Genomic DNA, 18,553 nt, shown 5'->3' on the forward strand with positions numbered 1-18,553 from the left:
TGACGACGGGGCGGGGGGACCTTGCCGGTCTCCAGTTTGGGTTCATGTCTTCCCCACCTGCGACTGTGCTTTTAAAGCTTCAGTCTCTCGAGCCTGCTTTCCTAACCCGCTGTGCAGCGGCCTCTTCATCTAGCCCGTAAGTGTTTACTGAGCACCTACTGTGTGCCGAGCACGGGGGGAAGCCGCGTTGTCCGGCGAGCAGGCGGGACCTGTCTCTCCAGCAAACCCCAGCATGTCTCTTGCAGGCAGCCCGTTCTCGCACTGCTCTGCCCGTCACCTGGTGAACTTGGGCACGGACGGCACTGAGGCAGTGTGCTGGGCACCGTGGGGGGAGTGGGGAGTCACGGAGGAGGCTTAGAGAAACGCAAAGGGGGGCTTGCAGGGTCCTTGGCCTCCTTCGTGTACCTGTGGGAGGGTTGGGGCCGAATGCGTGGGTTGTGGGCAGGGGTGTGGATGGAAGTGCCCCGCACCCCTTCCGGACCTGGAGCTGAAACTACCTTCACACACTCTCCCTTCCGCTCCTGGGTCAGCCACTGAGGCCCAGGGCTGGGGACGGAGGCACCAAAGACGGAAGAGGCCTGGCTGCCTTGAACTTGGAGGGGGCCCTGGCACCCAGACTGGGCTGTGATGGGAACAAGAAATAACCCGGGTTGCACTGAGCCGCTGAGACGCTGGGCTGGTCCGTTACAGCAGCTGGGAGCCGGCGCTCCTTATCCTGACTGACACGGGTGGGCACCCCAGACACGGGGACACCTTGCATGTACGGCCAGGTCCCAGTGCCCGAGAGCACTCGCTGCTGGCCATGTGCGACCCCTGAGGCGTGACGCCGGCTGGCAGACAGGGGGTGAGGGGGAGAGGGAGCCCAGAGCCACGGGGTCTGCAGGCAGCAGGTGAACGCGGCCTGGGAACACCGTGGAGTGACGGACACTCAGGGATGAGCGGGGCTGCGGGGGTGCACGTGGAGAAGCCATTGCCCAGGAACACAGCCCTCGGGTGAGACGGGGGGTCAGAGGTCAGCGAGCGGTCCCCCGGGCCCAGGCAGGGGAGCACCTGGAGATGGAGACGCAGCGGGCACTGGACTCGCCGGCCCAGGAGAGCGATGCAGCCCGAGGTTGTAGGCCCCTCCAGCGCAAGTCCGAAACCTTGCTCGTCCCAGGTCCCAAAGACCTCGCTGCCTTCGGAGCGGTCTCCAGAGCAGGCGTGCACAGCAGTTTATAGGGGATTGGTCGTCTCACTCCTTACACGGCTGTGTTTTAGTGTACAGGAAACTACTGAGGCTCAGAGAGGCTGAGTAACTCACCCGAGGTCACACAGCGACTAAGTGTGCTGGACTCCAGAGCCCAGTGGTGCTGTTCACACATGCTGGGTCCTGTGCAGGCAGCTGGGGGTTGGGTGGGAGCAGAGGCAAGTTCAGGTGGGGGGTGGCTGGGTAGGGGGAGGCTGCCATGGCAACTGCCAGTGACTTGCTACGGGCAGTAGTTATGGAGCATGCCCGTGCCTGCTCCCTGCACCGCCCCCCAGGAGGGGTCAAGCAGGCAACTTAGATGGGGCAGGCCTGGGGCCAACCGCCCAGGGCCTCTCCTCCCTCTCCAGGCTTGGTCAAGGTGTCGCCACCTTCTGGCAGGACCCGGAGCTGGAGGGGATGGTTCAGCGGCTGGGAGGTGAGGCGGGTGCGGAGAGGCGGGGGAAGAGTCCGGGTGTTGCTCTGACTCCGGGGGCAGTGGGCAGGGGTGTCAGCCCCTGCGCCACACACGCACAGCCGCCCCTCGTCCACGGCCAAGGGACGCCCTCGAGTCCTTGTGCTGGATCCGTGGCTTATGCGTTATACCTCCACAGGGGCTATGCTCAGTTTTTAAAATAAAATTGTTTTAGGCCGGCGCCGCGGCTCACTAGGCTAATCCTCTGCCTGCGGCGCCGGCACACCGGGTTCTAGTCCCGGTTGGGGCGCCGGATTCTGTCCCGGTTGCTCCTCTTCCAGGCCAGCTCTCTGCTGTGGCCCGGGAGTGCAGTGGAGGATGGCCCAAGTGCTTGGGCCCTGCACCCCATGGGAGACCAGGAGAAGCACCTGGCTCCTGGCTTCGGATCAGTGAGGCGCGCCGGCCGCGGCGGCCATTGGAGGGTGAACCAACGGCAAAAGGAAGACCTTTTTCTCTGTTTCTCTCTCTCACTGTCCACTCTGCCTGTCCAAAAACAAACAAACAACAAATAAAAAAACCGGCGTTCTGGTGTGGGCGCCGGCGCTGGCGCAAGTGGCGGCTCAACCCGCTGGGCACAACACCGGCTCCCGGGCTGCCCGTGTTTGTGGTGTGCAAATAGCAGGCTTCGCTTATTTTACTGCTGATGGACATCTGAGTTGTCCCTGCTGCTGGGAATCTTTTGTGTTTCTCTGCCCATCTGGGGGTTGCAGATCTTCATCTTCAACAACGCTGTTTCCACCAAATTTCTATTTATTTATTTATTTGAAAGGCAGGGGGACGGGCAGGTAGAAAGAGATCTTCCATCTGCTGGTTCACTCCCGCAAATGCCCGCAACAGTCAGGGCTGGGCCCGGCCGAAGTCAGGAGGCAGGAACGCCAGCCATCAGGGCTCCCACAGGGCTGGTAGGGACCCAGGCACTTGAGCCCTCACCTGCACCTCCCAGGATGCACCTCGGCAGGAAGCTGGAATGCAGAGGAGCCGCCGCCGGGACACAAGCCAGGCACTCCCAGATGGGACGTGGGCGTTGAGACAGCTCATCCGCGGTGCCGAAGGCCTCCCTCAGTCTTTCACAAGAAATCCTCCTTGCTGTTTTGTTTTTGCTGTAATCGACTTTATTGGGATGTAATTAAATATAATAAGGGGCAACCCATTTGGAGTGCGCAGGACAATGACTTGATAAATACGCACAGCCACCATTTCCCTCTCCCCAGGAAGCGTCCCCACCCTCTGCGCCCCAGGCCACTGCCGCTTTGATTTCTATCACCTGTGCGGAATCCAGCAGGGCGGGCTTCGCGCACACACGTCTGAGTCGGCTGGCTGCCGTGGCCGCCCGGTCCACTGCCGACATTCTGTGGCCGTGTGGTGGTCTGGCTGTGCATGCACACGTAGGCTGTTTCCACTTCGGCCACCGTGGGTCCGGCTGCTGTGGTCACTCAGGTATAAGACTCTGTTTTTGTTCCTCTTGGGTAAATATTTGGGAGCCGCATGGTTGGGTCATACGCTAACCCCATGAGAAGCTGCCCGGCTGTTTGCCCAGGGGTTGAACCACTTCTCCCCCTCATCAGTGGTGGGGGAGAGGCTAGCGGCTCCCTCCCCTGCCCCACCTCGCCAGCACGTAGCCCTGCTCATCTGGTCCACTTCAGCCATATCAGTGGGGCTGAAAGACAATCTTATTTAAATATTTATTTGAGAGAAAGAGTTACAGATAGAGAGAGAGGGAGAGACAGAGAGACAGAGAGAGGTCTTCCAGCCACTGGTTCACTCCCCCAAATGGCCGCAATAGCTGAAGCCAGGAGCCAGGCGCCTCTTCTGGGTCTCCCATGTGGGTGCAGGGGCCCATGCACTCAGGCCATCCTCCACTGCTTCCCCATGCGCATTAGCTGGATCAGAAGTGGAGCTGTCAGACTTGAACCCACGCCTGTATGGGATGCCGGCTCTGCAGACGGAGGCTTAACCTACTACACCACAGCTCCGGTCCCAATATTCTCAGAGCTTTAAATTGCATTTCCCTGTGGACTCCCGGTGGCAGCATCCTCTGGTGTGCTTGTTGGCTGCTGGTGCATTTTTTGGGTGACTGCCCACTCAACTCCCCCTGGTTTGGGGACCCCCATCATCTGCCCCGTAGCCGCTCTGTCTTGTTTTGGGGGTGCTGAACCAGTCCCTGACCTGGTCTCCCTCGCTCCATCCACTCCATCCAGCTTCCCGGCTCCCCTAAACTGCTCTCACACACCTCGCCCGTGGGCACCCTGCATTGCCCCTCCCCACACCCCTCAGATGTCCCAGGATGCACCTGATGGGTCTGAGGCAAGCACACCCCCCTTAGGAATGCGCTGTAATTTGCATACTGAACGGGAATGTGCTTTTTCAAAGTGCACGTGGCCCCTCCTTGAAAACTCTGGTGCACTGGGGAGGGAGAGGGTGGGGAGGGGGAGGCAGGTGGCCACCCCTCCCTTCACTGACACAGGACCCGGCCTGTGGCCTCGTGGTTAAGATGCTCACAGCCCACACCAGAGTGCCTGCCTTCCTCCTCCTGACCCCAGCTTCCCACCGATGCACACCCTGGGAGGCAGCAGCAATGCCCTTGGTGCCAGTCCCTGCCACCCCCGGGGGAGACCCGGCTGGACTTCCTGACTCCTGGTTCTGGTGTTCTGGCTGGGCTTTTCTTTGGAGGACCAAGGTCAGCTCCAGCCAGGATAGGCAGGCCTGGGATGATGGGAGGGCCAGCACAGGTGTGGCCCCGACACCTGCCCCCCCCACCACTCCAGAGGACTCGGCTGGGACCCTGGGTTGGGAGCTGGGCACCCTGGCGAGTGGAGCTGTAGAGGGACCTCAGGGTTGTGTCCAGGCGCCCGGAGTGGGGGGTCTGTGGGATGGCTTCTCTATAGCTCTGCACCCCCTCACCTGAACCACGACCCAGCAGGAGACCCCCATGCTAAGGACCTCATTCACTCTCTGCTCAACCACAGGAGTGAGTCCTTGGATTTTCTGTGCCAAGATTTCATAAACATCGGAGAGCCAGGCACTGCTCCAGGTCCTGATGTCTGTTGGCCTTGCGGACAAGGAACCTCCTGAGGCCTGAGCCGCCTGGGGGATAGGGGTGCTGGGTGCCAATCAGAGTCTGGGTATCTGAAGCCCCAGCAGGGTGCCGGAACAGCAGGACACTGGGGGCTCAGGAAAAGCCACGGTGTGGGGGGTCTCCCCGACATCTCTGTCTACTCATCCGATCTCCTCCACTCCAGGCTGGTCCTCTTGCACCCCATCCCCGCCCCCCAGTGACCTCCCCACGTCTGCACATCCCCCGGCTCCTCCCGCGCCGGTCCCGGTGCAGCCGACCTGGAGCGTGCACCTGACGTGGGGCGGGTGGCTGTCGCGCGCCGCAGGAGGCGCCGGGACGTCCAGCACGGTGACCCGGAGGACCGGTGTCCCCAGCCGGCGCGTGACTCCGCCCCGGTCCGCCCCGGTCCGCCCCGCTCGCACTCCCCGCCTCCCCGGCGCCGCAGACACACACCCCGGTCCTGCGCCGCGTCCTGACCCGGCGCGCAGGGAGGCCATGGAGCCGGAGCAGGACGCGCGCTCCGCGGGCGGTGGGGCCGAGGGGCTGCTGAGCGAGCTGGAGGCGCGCGTCCAGGACGTGGTGAAGGCGAGCTCGTGGTGGGAGCGCCACGGCGTGGACTGCGCCATCCTCGCGCTCAGCCTCCTCGCCTTGCCGGCCGGTGAGAAACCCAGGCGCCGGACGGTCTGGGCTGGGCTGCGGAAGGCGCTCTCGGGGTGGAGGGTCACACGTCCTCCAAACCCGCGAGTAGGATTTGAAGTGTGCAGCCTGGTGTCTCCCGAGGGAGCCGGGTGCTAAGGGGGAAAGCCTGGGATGCCACGGGTACTGGTTTCCCGGAGGGCTGGGGAGGGGTGAGGGGCTTGGGGAAGGGGGAGGATGCTCTTGGGGACACCAGGGAGGGGCGAGGGGAGTGGGGAGAGAAGGTGGGTTTTCTCTGGACCCCTTCTGCTATGGGATCCCCGACACTCCGGCCCCCACCCCTGCTCAAGGGAGAGAAGCCCAGGGTGAGAGCCGTCGGCTGCTGTGCTGTGTCCCACATCCCGCGGCAGAGCCAGCCCTTCCCCCAGCCACAGGGGGACCTGCCTCCCTCCTGCGGGTGCGGCCCCAGGGCTGGGTGTTTGGCACAGACCTCAGGAATCCTGAGAACGACCTCGTCCCCCTGTCCTGTCTCTGTGCAGGGTTCCTGTGCCTGCGCTCCGAGAACGCCCTGGTCTTTGCCTCCGGCATCACGATATTGGGTGTGTGCCACTACACGCTCACGGTCAAGGGCAGCCACCTGGCCACTCACGGTGCCCTCACCGAGTCCAAACGCTGGAGCAAGATCTGGGAGCTTTTCTTCGTGGAGGTGAGCCTGGGAGGAGAGGGTGGGTGGCTGCTGTGTGCAGGTGTGTACCGGCTGCAGCTGTTGGTGTGGAGTCAAGGGTGCCGTGTGCAGCGTGTGTGTGTGTGTGTGCACACTTCTACCAGCCCTTGGGAAGGAGTTTGCACCCGGTGGGGGAGACCTGATGAGCACGTCCAAGTGTCTCCCTGTGGCCATGCACTTGACCTGGGCCTCTCCTTTCTCCTGTGGGTGCCTTTTGGCTGCTCTGTAGCCCTGGGCAAAATGAGACCAGGGCTTTGTCCTCCTGCCAGGCTGCCTGTGGCTGACAGGTCCTGGGACGGGGTTGTCTTGGCTCACAACTACAACTGTTGGGGCTTCCAGGTGTTGCAATCAGGACTTAAAATGTGACTGGCAGAGAGAGGTGGGGGAGGGGAAAGGCCTGACGCTGCTCTTCCAATACCTGGCAGTGGCTGAGCCAAACTGAAGAGCCCTCTGCTCCCCCGACCCTGCTCCAGGAAGCCCCCCCCTTCTCCCGCCCACCCCCCCCCCGCCCCGCCTCTGCTGCCTTCTCACCTGTTGGCAAGCGCAGGAAGGCAAAGGTTCCAGGCCAGGCTATCTTTGTCTCCTGACTCGTTTCCAAAGTCTCTGGTCCGGTCCAGGGGCAGCCTCACCTGGCCACCCAGGCCACTTAGAGATGACAGGAGAGCTGGCAACAGAAATTGTCCTTTTCTGGCCAGTGAGCTCAGTTGTGAACTTCTTATAAAGTGAAGCAACTTTATCAAACTGCAAGTCATTAAATGCACACGCACACGTCTTGTTCCCGGTCAGCCGAGCGGGGGAGACGCTTCCACCTTGCATCCCCAGCCCCTCTGTTCCCCTTCCCACCACCCTGCCCCCACGTGTCAGAAGTACAAGGACAACACCGGAATCAACACACTCCTGAGCCTCAGGGTCAGCTGTGAGACACTTTCCTTCCCAGGGGTCCCCAGGTGTGGCTCCAGCCAGGTGCACGAGACCAGTGCCCACCACGTCTGTAACCCACGGAGGCAAGCAGGCGCCACACTGGGCGGCTTCAGGGGCAGTGTTGTAATCCTGGAACCCGAGGGCTGGGCTTAGCTCTGGATTTTTCAAAGCTGGACCGAGCGCCAGGAGCCTGGAGGCAGCGGAGGGCGAGCAGGTATTGCGAATTCCGGACTAATCGGCCGCAAGAGGTTTAGGTACAGCGATGACCTCATGGCTTGCAAACTTGGGGTGCGGCTGAGCAAGGTGAAGCCCAGGATAAGGGGAGAAGAGGCCCACAGGTTCCCCGGGGGAGCTGATAGCCACTGGAGTGTGGGACTCCGGGCTGCACTGCCTGGGGCACCCAGGGGCCGCTCCGTGTGCAGAGCAAAGGTACAGCCAGCGTGGCCTCCTCCGAGAAGGCTTCCTGGACTCGCTGGCTGGAGAACTCAGCCAGAGCCCTGCAGGCCCAGGACGCCTCTGAGCTGGCTTTGGCTTGCTGCTCCCTGTCTTGTCTCTGTGCGCCCCAGAGCTTGGCCTCCTGGCTGCCTGTTTGTCTCTTTAGCTCTGGCTCTGGCCAGAGTGCTCGGTAGGTTTTCCATCGGTATTTGTCTACAATGACGGCGACGTTGACTTGGGGACCAAGTCCAGAGAAAAGCTGCCTGATGAAGGGCCACTTCCTGGGGGACCCTGCAATTGAGGAGGGGAAGTTGCGACCACACCTTGTGTTGTGACAGCCACCCCGTGTGCTGCAGTGAACCGTGGGAAGTGGCACAGCAGTGGGTCTGGGAGGACCCCTGGGCACAAGAGAAGTGACCTGGCACCCCCAGGCCGGCTAGCATTGGTGGGGGTAGTGTGGGCCTTGTGGGGGAGGCGGGTCTTGTGGGCTGGACGTGGGGATGGTGTCGGGGTCACACAGCCTTTGGGGCCTCACGCCTCGCTGGAATCCCAGCCTCGAACTGCCTTGACCTTGGGCTAGTTACTTAATTCATGTCTAAGTGTTAGTCTGATAAACAGGCGGTCATCATAGTCATGAACTGAGACAGCCCAGGCCTTGACCAAGGGCCGATCTGAGTCCTCCGCAGGGCATTAGCCCCGCCTCCAGCTTCCGGAAGGCGGCAGCACGTGGAGGTGGTAGTCTTATTTTGGTTAACTGGAATAGGACAGAGCTCAGCTGGGCTGTGCATGTGTGTGTGTGTGGGGTGCTGGGTCTGTCCCTCTGCTGGCCAGAGTCCCATCCGTCCTCGGTGGCTGCCCGGGGACCCTCCTCCTCCCTTCTAGAGTCTTCTCTCATGGGTCCTGCTGGGTGCCTTGCTCTCCCCAAACCTTGGCCCCCAGCCGACGTCCTCACCGCAGGGTCGCTGGGTTCTCAGGCCCAGGTGCCTCGGGCTGTCCTGTGGCCTCAGATGGCAGCTGAGTGTTGGCAGGGCCTCGCCCTCTCTGAGCCAGTGCAAGGGGCGGGTGTGGGGGAGGCTCCCACTCTGGCAGGAGTCAGGCCTGCGCCCCCACCACCCTCGGCCATGCCGGGCCCGCAGGAGGAAGTTCCAGCCGCCCTGATGGCACCCCCAGCCCTTTCTCCAGCCCACAGACAATGCTGGTTTTGCTTGGTGAGGGCGCCTGCCCCTCCCCGTCCAGGGCATGTGTCCCTGGGACTGCCAGGAAGGGCAATATGCTTCGCTGGCCACCAGGCGGGGGCAGGGGGGGGTGCAGGTGTCTCCTGGGGCATGGGCAGGACTAACTCCTGAGGTCGGAGGGCGAGAGGGGCTCTCCTGCTTGTCAGCCCAGGATGCTCCCCTGCGTGGCCAGGGCCGGGCCGTGCCAGGCACAGAGCCCTGTGTTGTGGCACAGCTGCCAAACCTCCTTGTGAAGTGGGCTTTGTGCCGCAGGGAGGGGTCCCAGCTCCCAGCGGGGCCTTGGGGAGCTGTGCCTTGGGGGGGCCCACACTAGGGGACCAGGGGGCCCCCGCTGCTTCCTGCAGGTCCCAGCCCCGGCCGCCGTCTCTCTCTCTCTCTCTCTCTCTCTCTCTTCTCGCTGCTCCTCTCTGCTTTTCTCTGAGTGAGCTCAGCTATGATTTTTTCTTTTTTTAAACTTTAAAAGTGTATTCAGAGGGCGCGCTCAGATCTTCAGCACAAACCATATCTTTGTAATAGAAAGAAAGTTTTTAAAACAGAGCCACAGAACTGGCGAAACTAGGACAGAGAGGTCTGGTGGACCCCTCCCAGGTTTCCCCCAGTAAGCCCACTCAGTATTTGAAGCAAGGGAAGGACACAGTCCAGCACCGTGTGTGTGGATCCTGGCTGTTCCTCCCTGTGCTGCGGCGGGGACAAGCCTGACACACCAGCAAAGCAAGGAGTCTCGAGGTGGTTCCTGCCGAGGCAGAGGAGGGCTGGGGGCCGAGGAGGCCCCTGGAACAGCACTGGGCGGGCTGGTGTCGCACCGAGTCTGCGCAGTGTCACCTTGAGGGAGGACCTGGGGAGCAGCGGCAGAGACTTCTCTCCCACCCCAGCCCCTTGCCGGCTGTTTGCAGGCATCTGGGGGTGGGAACTCCCTGTCCATCTCTCTGCCTCTCGAATCAATCAAAGAAAAATGGGCAAAGACCCAAGGCTCAGAGTCGAGCAGGGAAAGAGACAGAGACCAAGGACGTGAGCCGAGACTGCAGGCTGCAGGCCGCCCCTCACTGTGGGTTTGCTCAAGGTCACGGCTCCCTGGGAGATCAAAGCTGTTATCACCCCCACTTGTAGATGAGCAAACCTGGACCCAGGGGGTCACGACTCTCTCGCTCAAGGCTGCCTGGCCGGCGCCGCGGCTCACTAGGCTAATCCTCCACCTTGCGGCGCCGGCACACCGGGTTCTAGTCTCAGTTGGGGCGCCGGATTCTGTCCCGGTTGCCCCTCTTCCAGGCCAGCTCTCTGCTGTGGCCAGGGAGTGCAGTGGAGGATGGCCCAAGTGCTTGGGCCCTGCACCCCATGGGAGACCAGGATAAGTACCTGGCTCCTGCCATCGGGTCAGCGCGGTGTGCCAGCCGCAGCGCGCCAGCCGTGGCGGCCATTGGAGGGTGAACCATTGACAAAGGAAGACCTTTTTCTCTGTCTCTCTCTCTCTCACTGTCCACTCTGCCTGTCAAAAAAAAAAAAAAAAAATCAAGGCTGCCTGAGGGTGGACATGCGGGACAACTGGGATGCAAGCCCAGGGCAGCCCAGGATCCCGGCCCGCACAAGGGGACCAGGGCCACTGGGACGGTGGGGGGGTGGGGGGCTTGTGGCGAGGACACCGGGCCAGGTCTGGAGCCTGTGTGTGTGTGTGTGTGTGTGTGCGTGCAGTCGACACGGGCCAAGGGTGCTGCTCAACACCCTACCACACACAGGACCACTCCCCAGCAAAAAACAAACAAAAAGCCCCCCCCCCCCAGTGTCGGTGCTGCAGAGGCCTGGGGACCCTGGCGATCCTTTTGGGAGGAGAAGCTTCCGGCACTGGCAGGGCAGCTCCGAGGCAGGAGGGGGGTTTCAGACAAACGGACAGACAAGAAGCAGTGCAGGGCCCCCGGGCCCACAGAAACCTGGGGTCAGTAAATCTAGCAGACTCCCTGGAGGAAGGCGGCACGGAGACCCGCGTGCCAGGCAGAGGGGCCGGGACTTTGTCCCACGGCCCGACAGTTGTCCAAGTCGGCCGCTTTCAAAGACGGCTTATTTTTTGCCTAGGTTTCAGGATCCCCGAGGGCCAGTGACAGGTGGCCCTCCCCTGGTCGGCCGCTGCCCCTTGTCCTCCTGGGAGCTGGCCCAGGTCATCGGTGTCTTCCGTGTCCTTCTCTCTTCTGCTTTATCTTAAACACACAGCACGTGGCAGGATTAAAAAGCCACAGATATAAAATTCTGACACAATCAAAAAGTTGGGCGTTAATTAGGTCACTCTGCTGGATTGGAGGCGGGAGACAGCCAGCGGCTGCTAGGGGCCGGAGGAGGCTGCCCGGGTTGGGTCTGGGGGCGAGGAGGCAAAGGGAGGAGCCCAGTGCAATGGCCCGGCTTCCAGCTTGGGGCCGGAGCCACGGCAGGGCCACCCTGGAGACAGGCACAGGCGCAGGCGCAGAGGGCAGCAGGCCCGGGCAGGGTGGGAAAGAAGGGCTCGGGGACACCCAGGGGCAGTGTCCCTCAGGCGGGAAGGACTTGGGCTGGAGCCTGCCCGACTCCCATTCCCAACTCTGGACCCTTTGGGGGATCCCTGGGGAAGGGGCGGGGCAGGGGGGCAGCGCTTCCCCAGCTGCCTTCAGAGTGGTGGGGGTCGCTGGGACTCTGGGCTGTGGTGATAGGTTTCTCAGACAGGATATAGGATGTCCAGATAAATCAACCAGGGCGGGAGTCTGGCTCAGGGGTTGATGCCGCTTGGGAAGCCCACTTCCTGCCACAAAATTCCTGGGTTTGAGTCCTGGCTCCACCTCCAATCCAGCTTCCTGCCTTTTTTTTTTTTTTTTAAAGATTTTATTTATTTGAAAGGTAGAGTTACAGAGAGAGAAAAGGAGAAAGGGAGATTTTCCATCCACTGGTTCACTCCCCAGTGGCCACAACGGCTGGGGATGGGCCAGGCTGAAGCCAGGAGCTTCCTCTGGGTCTCCCACGTGGGTGCAGGAGCCCAAACACCTGGGCCATTATCCGCTGCTTTTCCCACGTGCGTTAACAGGGAGCGGAATTGGAAGTGGAGCAGCCGGGACACGAACCCCTGCCCATGTGGGATGCCAGCAGTGCAGGCGGGGGCTTTACCCGCTGCGCCACCGCGCGGGCCCTGGCAAACCTGTTCTCTGCCTTTCTTCTCTGCTCTTGCCCCCACTCCCGGCTCGCTTGCTGTAAGTGTCAGGAGTCTCGGGTGGCATCCGAGCCTTCCCATCCAGCTCCTGCCTCTGCCGCCACCTAAGCGTGTGCCCTGGGGTCACCTGGCTGCTTTCCCTCTCAGTTTTGGCCTCTGTGGGCTGCTAACGAGGACAGCACTGCCCCCTGGCTGTGGAAGTGGGTAAAGCACCCAGGCGGAGCCTGAGCCTGGTGCATAGCGAACGCTCAATGGAGCTGGCCCGTTGGCTCCACCAGGCTCGGGGACCGGTGCCCCCAGAAACAGCCTGGCAGCAGCTCCACTAAAATGAGCACAACCTTCTGGCCTGGGGGGTGCATGGGAAAGGGCTGGCATCTGCATACTCATTTGCATCCTTTGCTCCTCTTTTGCATAGAGAATGACTGTTCTCCTTGTTGCGGGAGAGTCTCTGAGGGGTCCCCCTTAGGGGGAAGGGAGCCCTCGGCCTCCACTCGTGGCAGCCTCACTCCATCCTGTGCAATTCAGGAGATGGTCCCCCGCCCCCGGACCACTCCTGTGCCCCCTTTCCCGACTGCTACGGATTCCGACTGCAACATGGTATTGGGGGGTGCAGGTGTGTGCAAGTTAAACGGCACAAAATTGCAACCCATGCCAGGAGCTTTATCCACAGTGCACCCTGTCTTGCCAGCCCCTGGGGCCCTCAGGGTTGCCTGGGTGGACAGTGGCACAGTGGCACTCTGGGGGTCTGGCCTTCCACCCATGGTGGGTGCGGCTGTTTCTCCTGGCTGCTGCTGTGTGGTCACGGCTACCTGGGAGTTGACGGTCAAGGCTGATGATGGGGGTGCAGGGCAGGAAGGCGTCCCCGCGTCCTGCCGGGCTCAGCCGCCCCTGATGCCGCTCCCTCCGGGGCTCCTCCCCTAGGTGTGCACGTCTTTCACGGCAGAGTACGCCGAGTACGGCCACGTCAAGATGCACCATGGCTACACCAACGTGGTGGGTCTGGGCGACTCGAGCACCTGGAAGCTGCCTTGCCTCAATCGCTACGTCTACATGTTCTTGGCCCCCTTCCTGGTGCCCATCATGACCCCGCTGGTGGCTGTCGGTAAGCACGCGAGGGCCTGGGTCTGTACTTGCATTCGGGGTTGTCTGTCCGTGGGAGGGGCCGAGCTCTGGGGTGACTAACTTCTCTCCCACGATGCCCCAGAGCTGACTCCCTGCCGCCTGTCTTGCTGGGCGGTTCCCCGCGGGGGCTGGGCGGAGATGAAGGGTCACAGCCCACCTCGCTCCCGCTGACTCAGGTCTCTGCAGTCTCGTTTATTCTGGAAATTTCCTCCAGGTCACGACCTTGGTCGGGCTGTTTAATCTCTCCGATTCCTCACCTGCACCACGGCGCCCTCACCTTGCAGGGCGGCGGAGGCAGCCGGGGACTCACTCTGTGTCTCGTGCCCCCTGGCAGAGCGGCTCAGGAAGGCGGACCTGGGGGCGGCGCTGCGGACGCTGGCCCTCATCTCCCTGGGCCTCTACTCTCACTACTGGCTGCTCCGGCACGTGTCGGGCTTCCGGAGCCGCGGCTCGGCCCTGCTCTGCATGCTGCTCACCAGGTCCCTGCTGGCCCACCCCTACCTCCACGTCAACATCTTCCAGGTGAGGCCTCCGCGGCCTGGGCGCGGGCGGCTGGGCCATGTTCTCCACGGTGCCTGGGCAGGGGCCCGGCAGAGGCTGCCCCGACTCCCGGCTTCAGCCCGGACTTTGGGTTTCCAGCGGGGCTTTGCTTCTCCACGCTGGCTGGCCCTGATGCCCAGCCAGGGTCGATCCAGGCACCAGCCAGTGCCCTGAACAGGCAGAGGAAGGGGATGCAGGACTGGGGTGGGGATGGGGGCTTCGTGAAAGGCCGGGGGCTCAGCACGCAGTTCTGGTGCCATTTCCTGGGGGACACTTCCCTCGTCCCGACTGGGGAGGGCCCCAGGCTCCACCTCCCTGTGTGTCACCGTCCGGGCACTTAGCGCAGCTGTTTGGATAATGTAATCCCACGTCTGCCTCTCCTGTGCTAACGGGGGCTCCCGTCCACCTCTGAGTGCCCCAGAGCCAGGACAGTGCTGGCCAGGGCAGCGCCTCTCCATGCTTGTTCAATGGAAAAATACAAGAGGATGTGCCAACTTGACCTTGAATGAACAGAATTTTGGAGGAGGTCTGGTGGGATGAGGCAGTGTGGTGCTGTGAGTGTGGGCAGTCGCAGGTGCCAGAGCATCAGGGGGCCGAGGTGCCCAGTCCAGCCCAGCCCAGCCCGGCCCAGCCCAGAGATGGGGGAGGTCACGCAGGGCACACAGGGTTGGCACTGGAGCTGGTGCAGGAACCCGGCTCCCTACTCTCCCGGGTCCTGCCTTAGTAGGTTTGTGGGGGGCAGTCAGAAGAACCTCCCGGACCCCTGAGTGCTTGATGAGGAAGTCTGGAGCAGGGTGGGCTGGTCCCGGGCTGCCCGGCCCCGCCCCAGGGCGTGACCCTCCTGTCAATCACCCGCCTGTCCGTCACAGCACATCGGGCTGCCCATGTTCTCGCTGGACAAGAAGCCCCGGCGGATTCACATGATGAGCCTGGGGGTGCTGAACCTGCCCCGGCAGCCCGTGCTGGACTGGGCCTTCGGCCACTCGCTCATCAGCTGCCACGTGGAGCACCACCTATTCCCCAGGCTCTCTGACCACATGTGCCTGAAGGTAGGCGAGGGCTCGGGGTTGGGGGGCGGCTGGGACGAAGGGCAGCGTGGGTCACCCCCAGGGTCCACCTGAACCCCGCGTCCCCCAGCTGGCGGCTCCGAGGTCACCCAGGCGAGGCAGCAGGCGGGTTTCAGATCAGCAGGTGGGACTCTTGCTAGTGGTGAGCCCCGGCCAAGTTCAGGGATGCCTCTGATTCTGTAAAAGGGGAGAGCGCGGTGCTTGCAGCAGCCGGCTTTGAGGAGGAAATAAAGAGGCCTGAAGCGTTTGGCACACAGTAGGTGCCGCATAAAAGGGAGCCCTGGCTGCCATCCAGGTCACGGGGGACAAGACCAGCCAGAGCCCGGGCCGGGGTGGGCGGGGCCGAGGCAGCCCCCGCCCCCGCTCGTGGCTCCCTCTGCCCCTCACTTTCCTCCAGGTGAAGCCGGTGGTGTCTCAGTTTCTCCGCGACAAGCAGCTGCCCTACAACGAGGACTCCTACCTGTCTCGCTTCCGGTTATTTCTCAGTCGCTACGAGGAGTTCATGGTGCACGCTCCGCCCATCACGGAGCTGGTGGGGCTGCAGTGACGGCGGGGCCGGCGCGGCCGTGGCTCCCCTGCCCGCCCAGCCCCCGTCCTCCCGCTGCTGCTGGCCTGTGGGTGTGGAGGTGCACCTGCAGTGGGGGGCCCTAGGTGGCACTGGGGCAGGGGTGCTCGGCCTGGCATCCTGGCGGGTGCCTTGGTCGCATTTCTGGGCTTTGAGGGGTGTCTGGGGGAGAGGAGTGCTGGTGGCTGGGCGTTCTGCTCTGGACCTCAGCTGGCCTTATCTTAGGCGCCTATGTAGGACTAAGAGGAGGAGGGGTGGCAGGGGCACGGAGACAAGGGCCAGCCCCCTCCGCTGGGGCCTCGCTGGTTTCAGGAGAGCTGCACACTTGCTTGGCCACCGGTTCTTCCTGTGCCCCCTGAGGCCCTGAGCCCCACGGTGCCCTCTTCCCAGGGACCACAGGACGAGGTCCCTTTGGGCCACCTTCCCTAGTTTCTAGCCGGAGACACCCGTGCAAGACACAGGCCGGGTGTTCCATGGCCCGCGGCTAGAAGCAAGTGCGCTTTGGTGGGGAACACTCCAGGGGACCGCGCTGGGGGAAGAAGCAAGTGCGCTTTGGGGGGGAACACTCCAGGGGACCGCGCTGGGGGACGTCACGAGAGCTCTGGGCGCGACCTTGGCTTTGAGCGGCTCTGAAGATTCTGCCTTGTTCCACGATGCTTGGAAGTAGTGAGCCTGGGGGCAGGCGAGGCTGGAGGGGTTGTGGGACCGGGTCTGATGGAGTCCAGGGCTGGGCGTGGCTGTGGGAGGCGGGACCCAGATGTCAGGTGGCTGCTGAGGGGACACTGTCTGGGGGACACTGCTGGGATTCAGCCCAACGTGGGCAGAGTTGAGAGAGGTCCGGGGGCTGCACCAGCTGGGGCGGGTGCCAGGAGGTGTCCCGGTGGAGGCTGGACGCAGGGGTGGGGGACAGAGGAGGCGGCCAGAGCGCTTAGCTTAGGACAAGGTTTCTCCCCTTGGCACCGTGGGCATTTTGTCTGGATAATTCTTTGCGGTTAGGGGGCTGTCCTGCGCACTGTCCCTGGCAGCACTCCGGGCTTCCACTGCTAGCCACGTGGCCCCATGCCCTCGGTGGGGGCGGGGCCCAGCACTGTCTCTGGTCTGGAAGTTGCAAGTCATTTTCTGAGTGCATGGTCTCAGGTCCTGGGAAGGGGTGAAGGGCAGGCTAAGTCCCAGTGAACGGGCGCCCTGGGGGTGGGCGGGAGAGTCGGCTGGCCCGGCGTTCTCGGAGCCCGGGCCGGCCACCGTGGCCTGGGATGGGCAGCTGCCCTCTGCCCCTGGGGTCCTGCGCACTCCTCTCCACCCTGCCTTCCCCTCCGTGGTGGGGGGGCACCCCTGCAGCTCCAGCTCACACTCGCCCCCCAGTGGCCTGGGGTGTGCCCTTCACCTCTGAGCAATGGTCCTTTCGCCCACTTGGGTCCTGTCTGTGCCCTGCTGGGAGGGGAGTTCTGGATCCCCGTGGCCTTCCCGGAACGACGCAGGCCTGGCCGCCTCCCAGCCCGCTGCTTTCTCGAAGTGCACTAGAGGCTCCGAAAGGGCCGTGAGGTCTTGGAGCGCGATGCATCCATCTGCCGTCTCCCTGTGAAAATGTGATGTCAGGAGAGGCCTGGTCCCGGCCAGTGGCTGAACCCACCCAGTCCCTTCCCCCAGGGACTCGCGGTGTCGATCTGGGCACGGTGGCCAGGGCGCCCCGGGAGCGGTCACTCGGTTGCGGTGAAGCTCGGTTTTCGGTTCCTCTGGGGACCTGAGAGGTGAGGGAGTGGCGGTGGAGCGAGGCGCGTGGGAGGCGACAGCAGCGGCAGGAACACGCGGGGTGGACGGTTTTCCGCGTGTCACGGACGGTGCCGGGGGTGGGGGAAGCGTGGACGCTGACTCAGAATGCACGCACTGGGCCAGCAGACACGCTGCCTGTGGGAGGGCGGCCCCACAGCCTTCTGGAGTCTGGTCCTCAGTGTCCGCGTCCCTCTCCCCTGGGAGAGCAGTCACCCTCCTGAATGTCTGCGGGGCCAGGCCCTGTGTGAAGCCCCGGGGGAGGGTCGCGAGTGGCCGAGACCCGGCCCCCATCCTCGTGTTCATGCAGGGGCTGTCGCTCCTTCTCCCGAGGGCCAGGTAGGTGTGTGGGACTGTGTGGAGCAAGTGGTCGCTGTCACAGCTCCTCAGCTGTGCAGAAACAGCCACGGACGGGTGCAGACGAGCACGGAACAGCCACAAAACGTGTCACGGAACAGTCTTCCAAAAACGCTTTGCCATTAGCGAATGTAAAACCCATCCTTACGGGTCGTGCGGCACAGGCCGGCGGGCGGTGCCGAGCCTGCCTGCCAGTCGGCCTGCTCCTGGTCCAGCGGGACTGTCGCTCCCCCTCTTCGTGGAGGAACGACACAGGACCCTGCGCTGTTCTTTCGTCTGCTCGGCCCTCCCCGGGTTTGCTGCTGGTTCTTCCCGGGTTGGCTACTATCCCTTCCACCTCCGTGGAAGGGCAGTTCCCCCTGGCCACATTCCCCACTTCCGCAGGGGAGCAGCACACCGCCGGCCGGCTCTCTCGGGGGCTGCACAGGTGTTCCCTTAGATGTTCCCCTTAGATGTTCCTGGTGCATGCCGTCTCTCTCCTCCTTTATAGTCCTCCTCTGCCAATCCCAACTCGGCTGCCCACACGCCAAGCACGCTGCTCTCCAATCAGGAGCAGGTCCTGCAGTTTATTGGTTGAACTGGAGGCAGCTGTGCAGAAGCTGTTTACTTCTCTCCCAGCGCCATATTGTGGGAGAGCAGATGCATAGAATAAGTCCTAATTCCAGCAACTCAGTCTAGTCCGGATTGCTCCCCACACGGGATGGCCACACAACCCCACAGCTTCTCAGAAGAGGGCCCGGCAGGCTCCTGGGATACCAGCCCCAGGCTCGCCCCTGATCCGGGAGCGGGCTCCACGGCCGCACCTGGGGTCACCCACGCTGGACACTCACGGTGTGTGTATTCAACAGGCGAGCATGTAAACTGGTAAATAAAACATTACAAGAGGCCGTTGTTTTGTACTAAGTCCTCTCGCTGGGCCCCCACAGACCAGGCTGAAAAATCACAACGAAGTCACCCGGGAGTTCCACCTCCCCGAGCTGACACTAAGCCGCGTGTCATACGGTGAGGCGCAGCCGGTTCCCTCAAAGGCCCGTGTCGATGGGCATAACGCTCCCTCTGCACTACTTAAAAAAATGATCTGAAAGGCAGAGGGGCAAAGACATCTGTCCACGGCTCACTCCCCAGATGGCTGCAGTCCAGGAGCCCGAATCCCCGTGCGGGTCTCCCACGCAGGAGGCAGGGGCCCAAGCGCTGCCCTTGACCTCACCAACGTCACCTGCGGTTAACTAAGCAGCTCTGTTCCTGTGGCTTTGTCCCTGCCCTGCCATGAAA

General features: G+C 62.8%; 1 protein-coding gene across 1 annotated transcript; it reads left to right on the top strand.

The window, feature by feature from the left end:
* Positions 1-5,177: 5,177 nt before the first annotated feature.
* FADS6 (fatty acid desaturase 6) lies at positions 5,178-18,168 on the top strand. Its single transcript, XM_051831573.2, has 6 exons — positions 5,178-5,410; positions 5,928-6,094; positions 12,785-12,965; positions 13,320-13,507; positions 14,395-14,574; positions 14,990-18,168. The coding sequence occupies exons 1-6, from the start codon at positions 5,248-5,250 to the stop codon at positions 15,137-15,139; spliced, it is 1,029 nt and encodes a 342-aa protein (XP_051687533.1). The 5' UTR covers positions 5,178-5,247; the 3' UTR covers positions 15,140-18,168.
* Positions 18,169-18,553: the final 385 nt, after the last annotated feature.

The sequence above is a fragment of the Oryctolagus cuniculus genome, chromosome 17 (genome assembly GCF_964237555.1).
Source record: "Oryctolagus cuniculus chromosome 17, mOryCun1.1, whole genome shotgun sequence".
Taxonomy (NCBI): domain Eukaryota; kingdom Metazoa; phylum Chordata; class Mammalia; order Lagomorpha; family Leporidae; genus Oryctolagus; species Oryctolagus cuniculus.

What these genes read in the sequence shown, in the direction of transcription:
- FADS6 (XM_051831573.2), top strand. Translation starts at nt 5,248, where the DNA reads ATGGAGCCGGAGCAGGACGCGCGCTCCGCGGGCGGTGGGGCCGAGGGG. An exon ending in GGGAGCTTTTCTTCGTGGAG is followed by an intron (nt 6,095 to 12,784) that starts GTGAGCCTGGGA and finishes CTCCTCCCCTAG; the next exon opens with GTGTGCACGTCTTTCACGGC. An exon ending in CTGACCACATGTGCCTGAAG is followed by an intron (nt 14,575 to 14,989) that starts GTAGGCGAGGGC and finishes ACTTTCCTCCAG; the next exon opens with GTGAAGCCGGTGGTGTCTCA.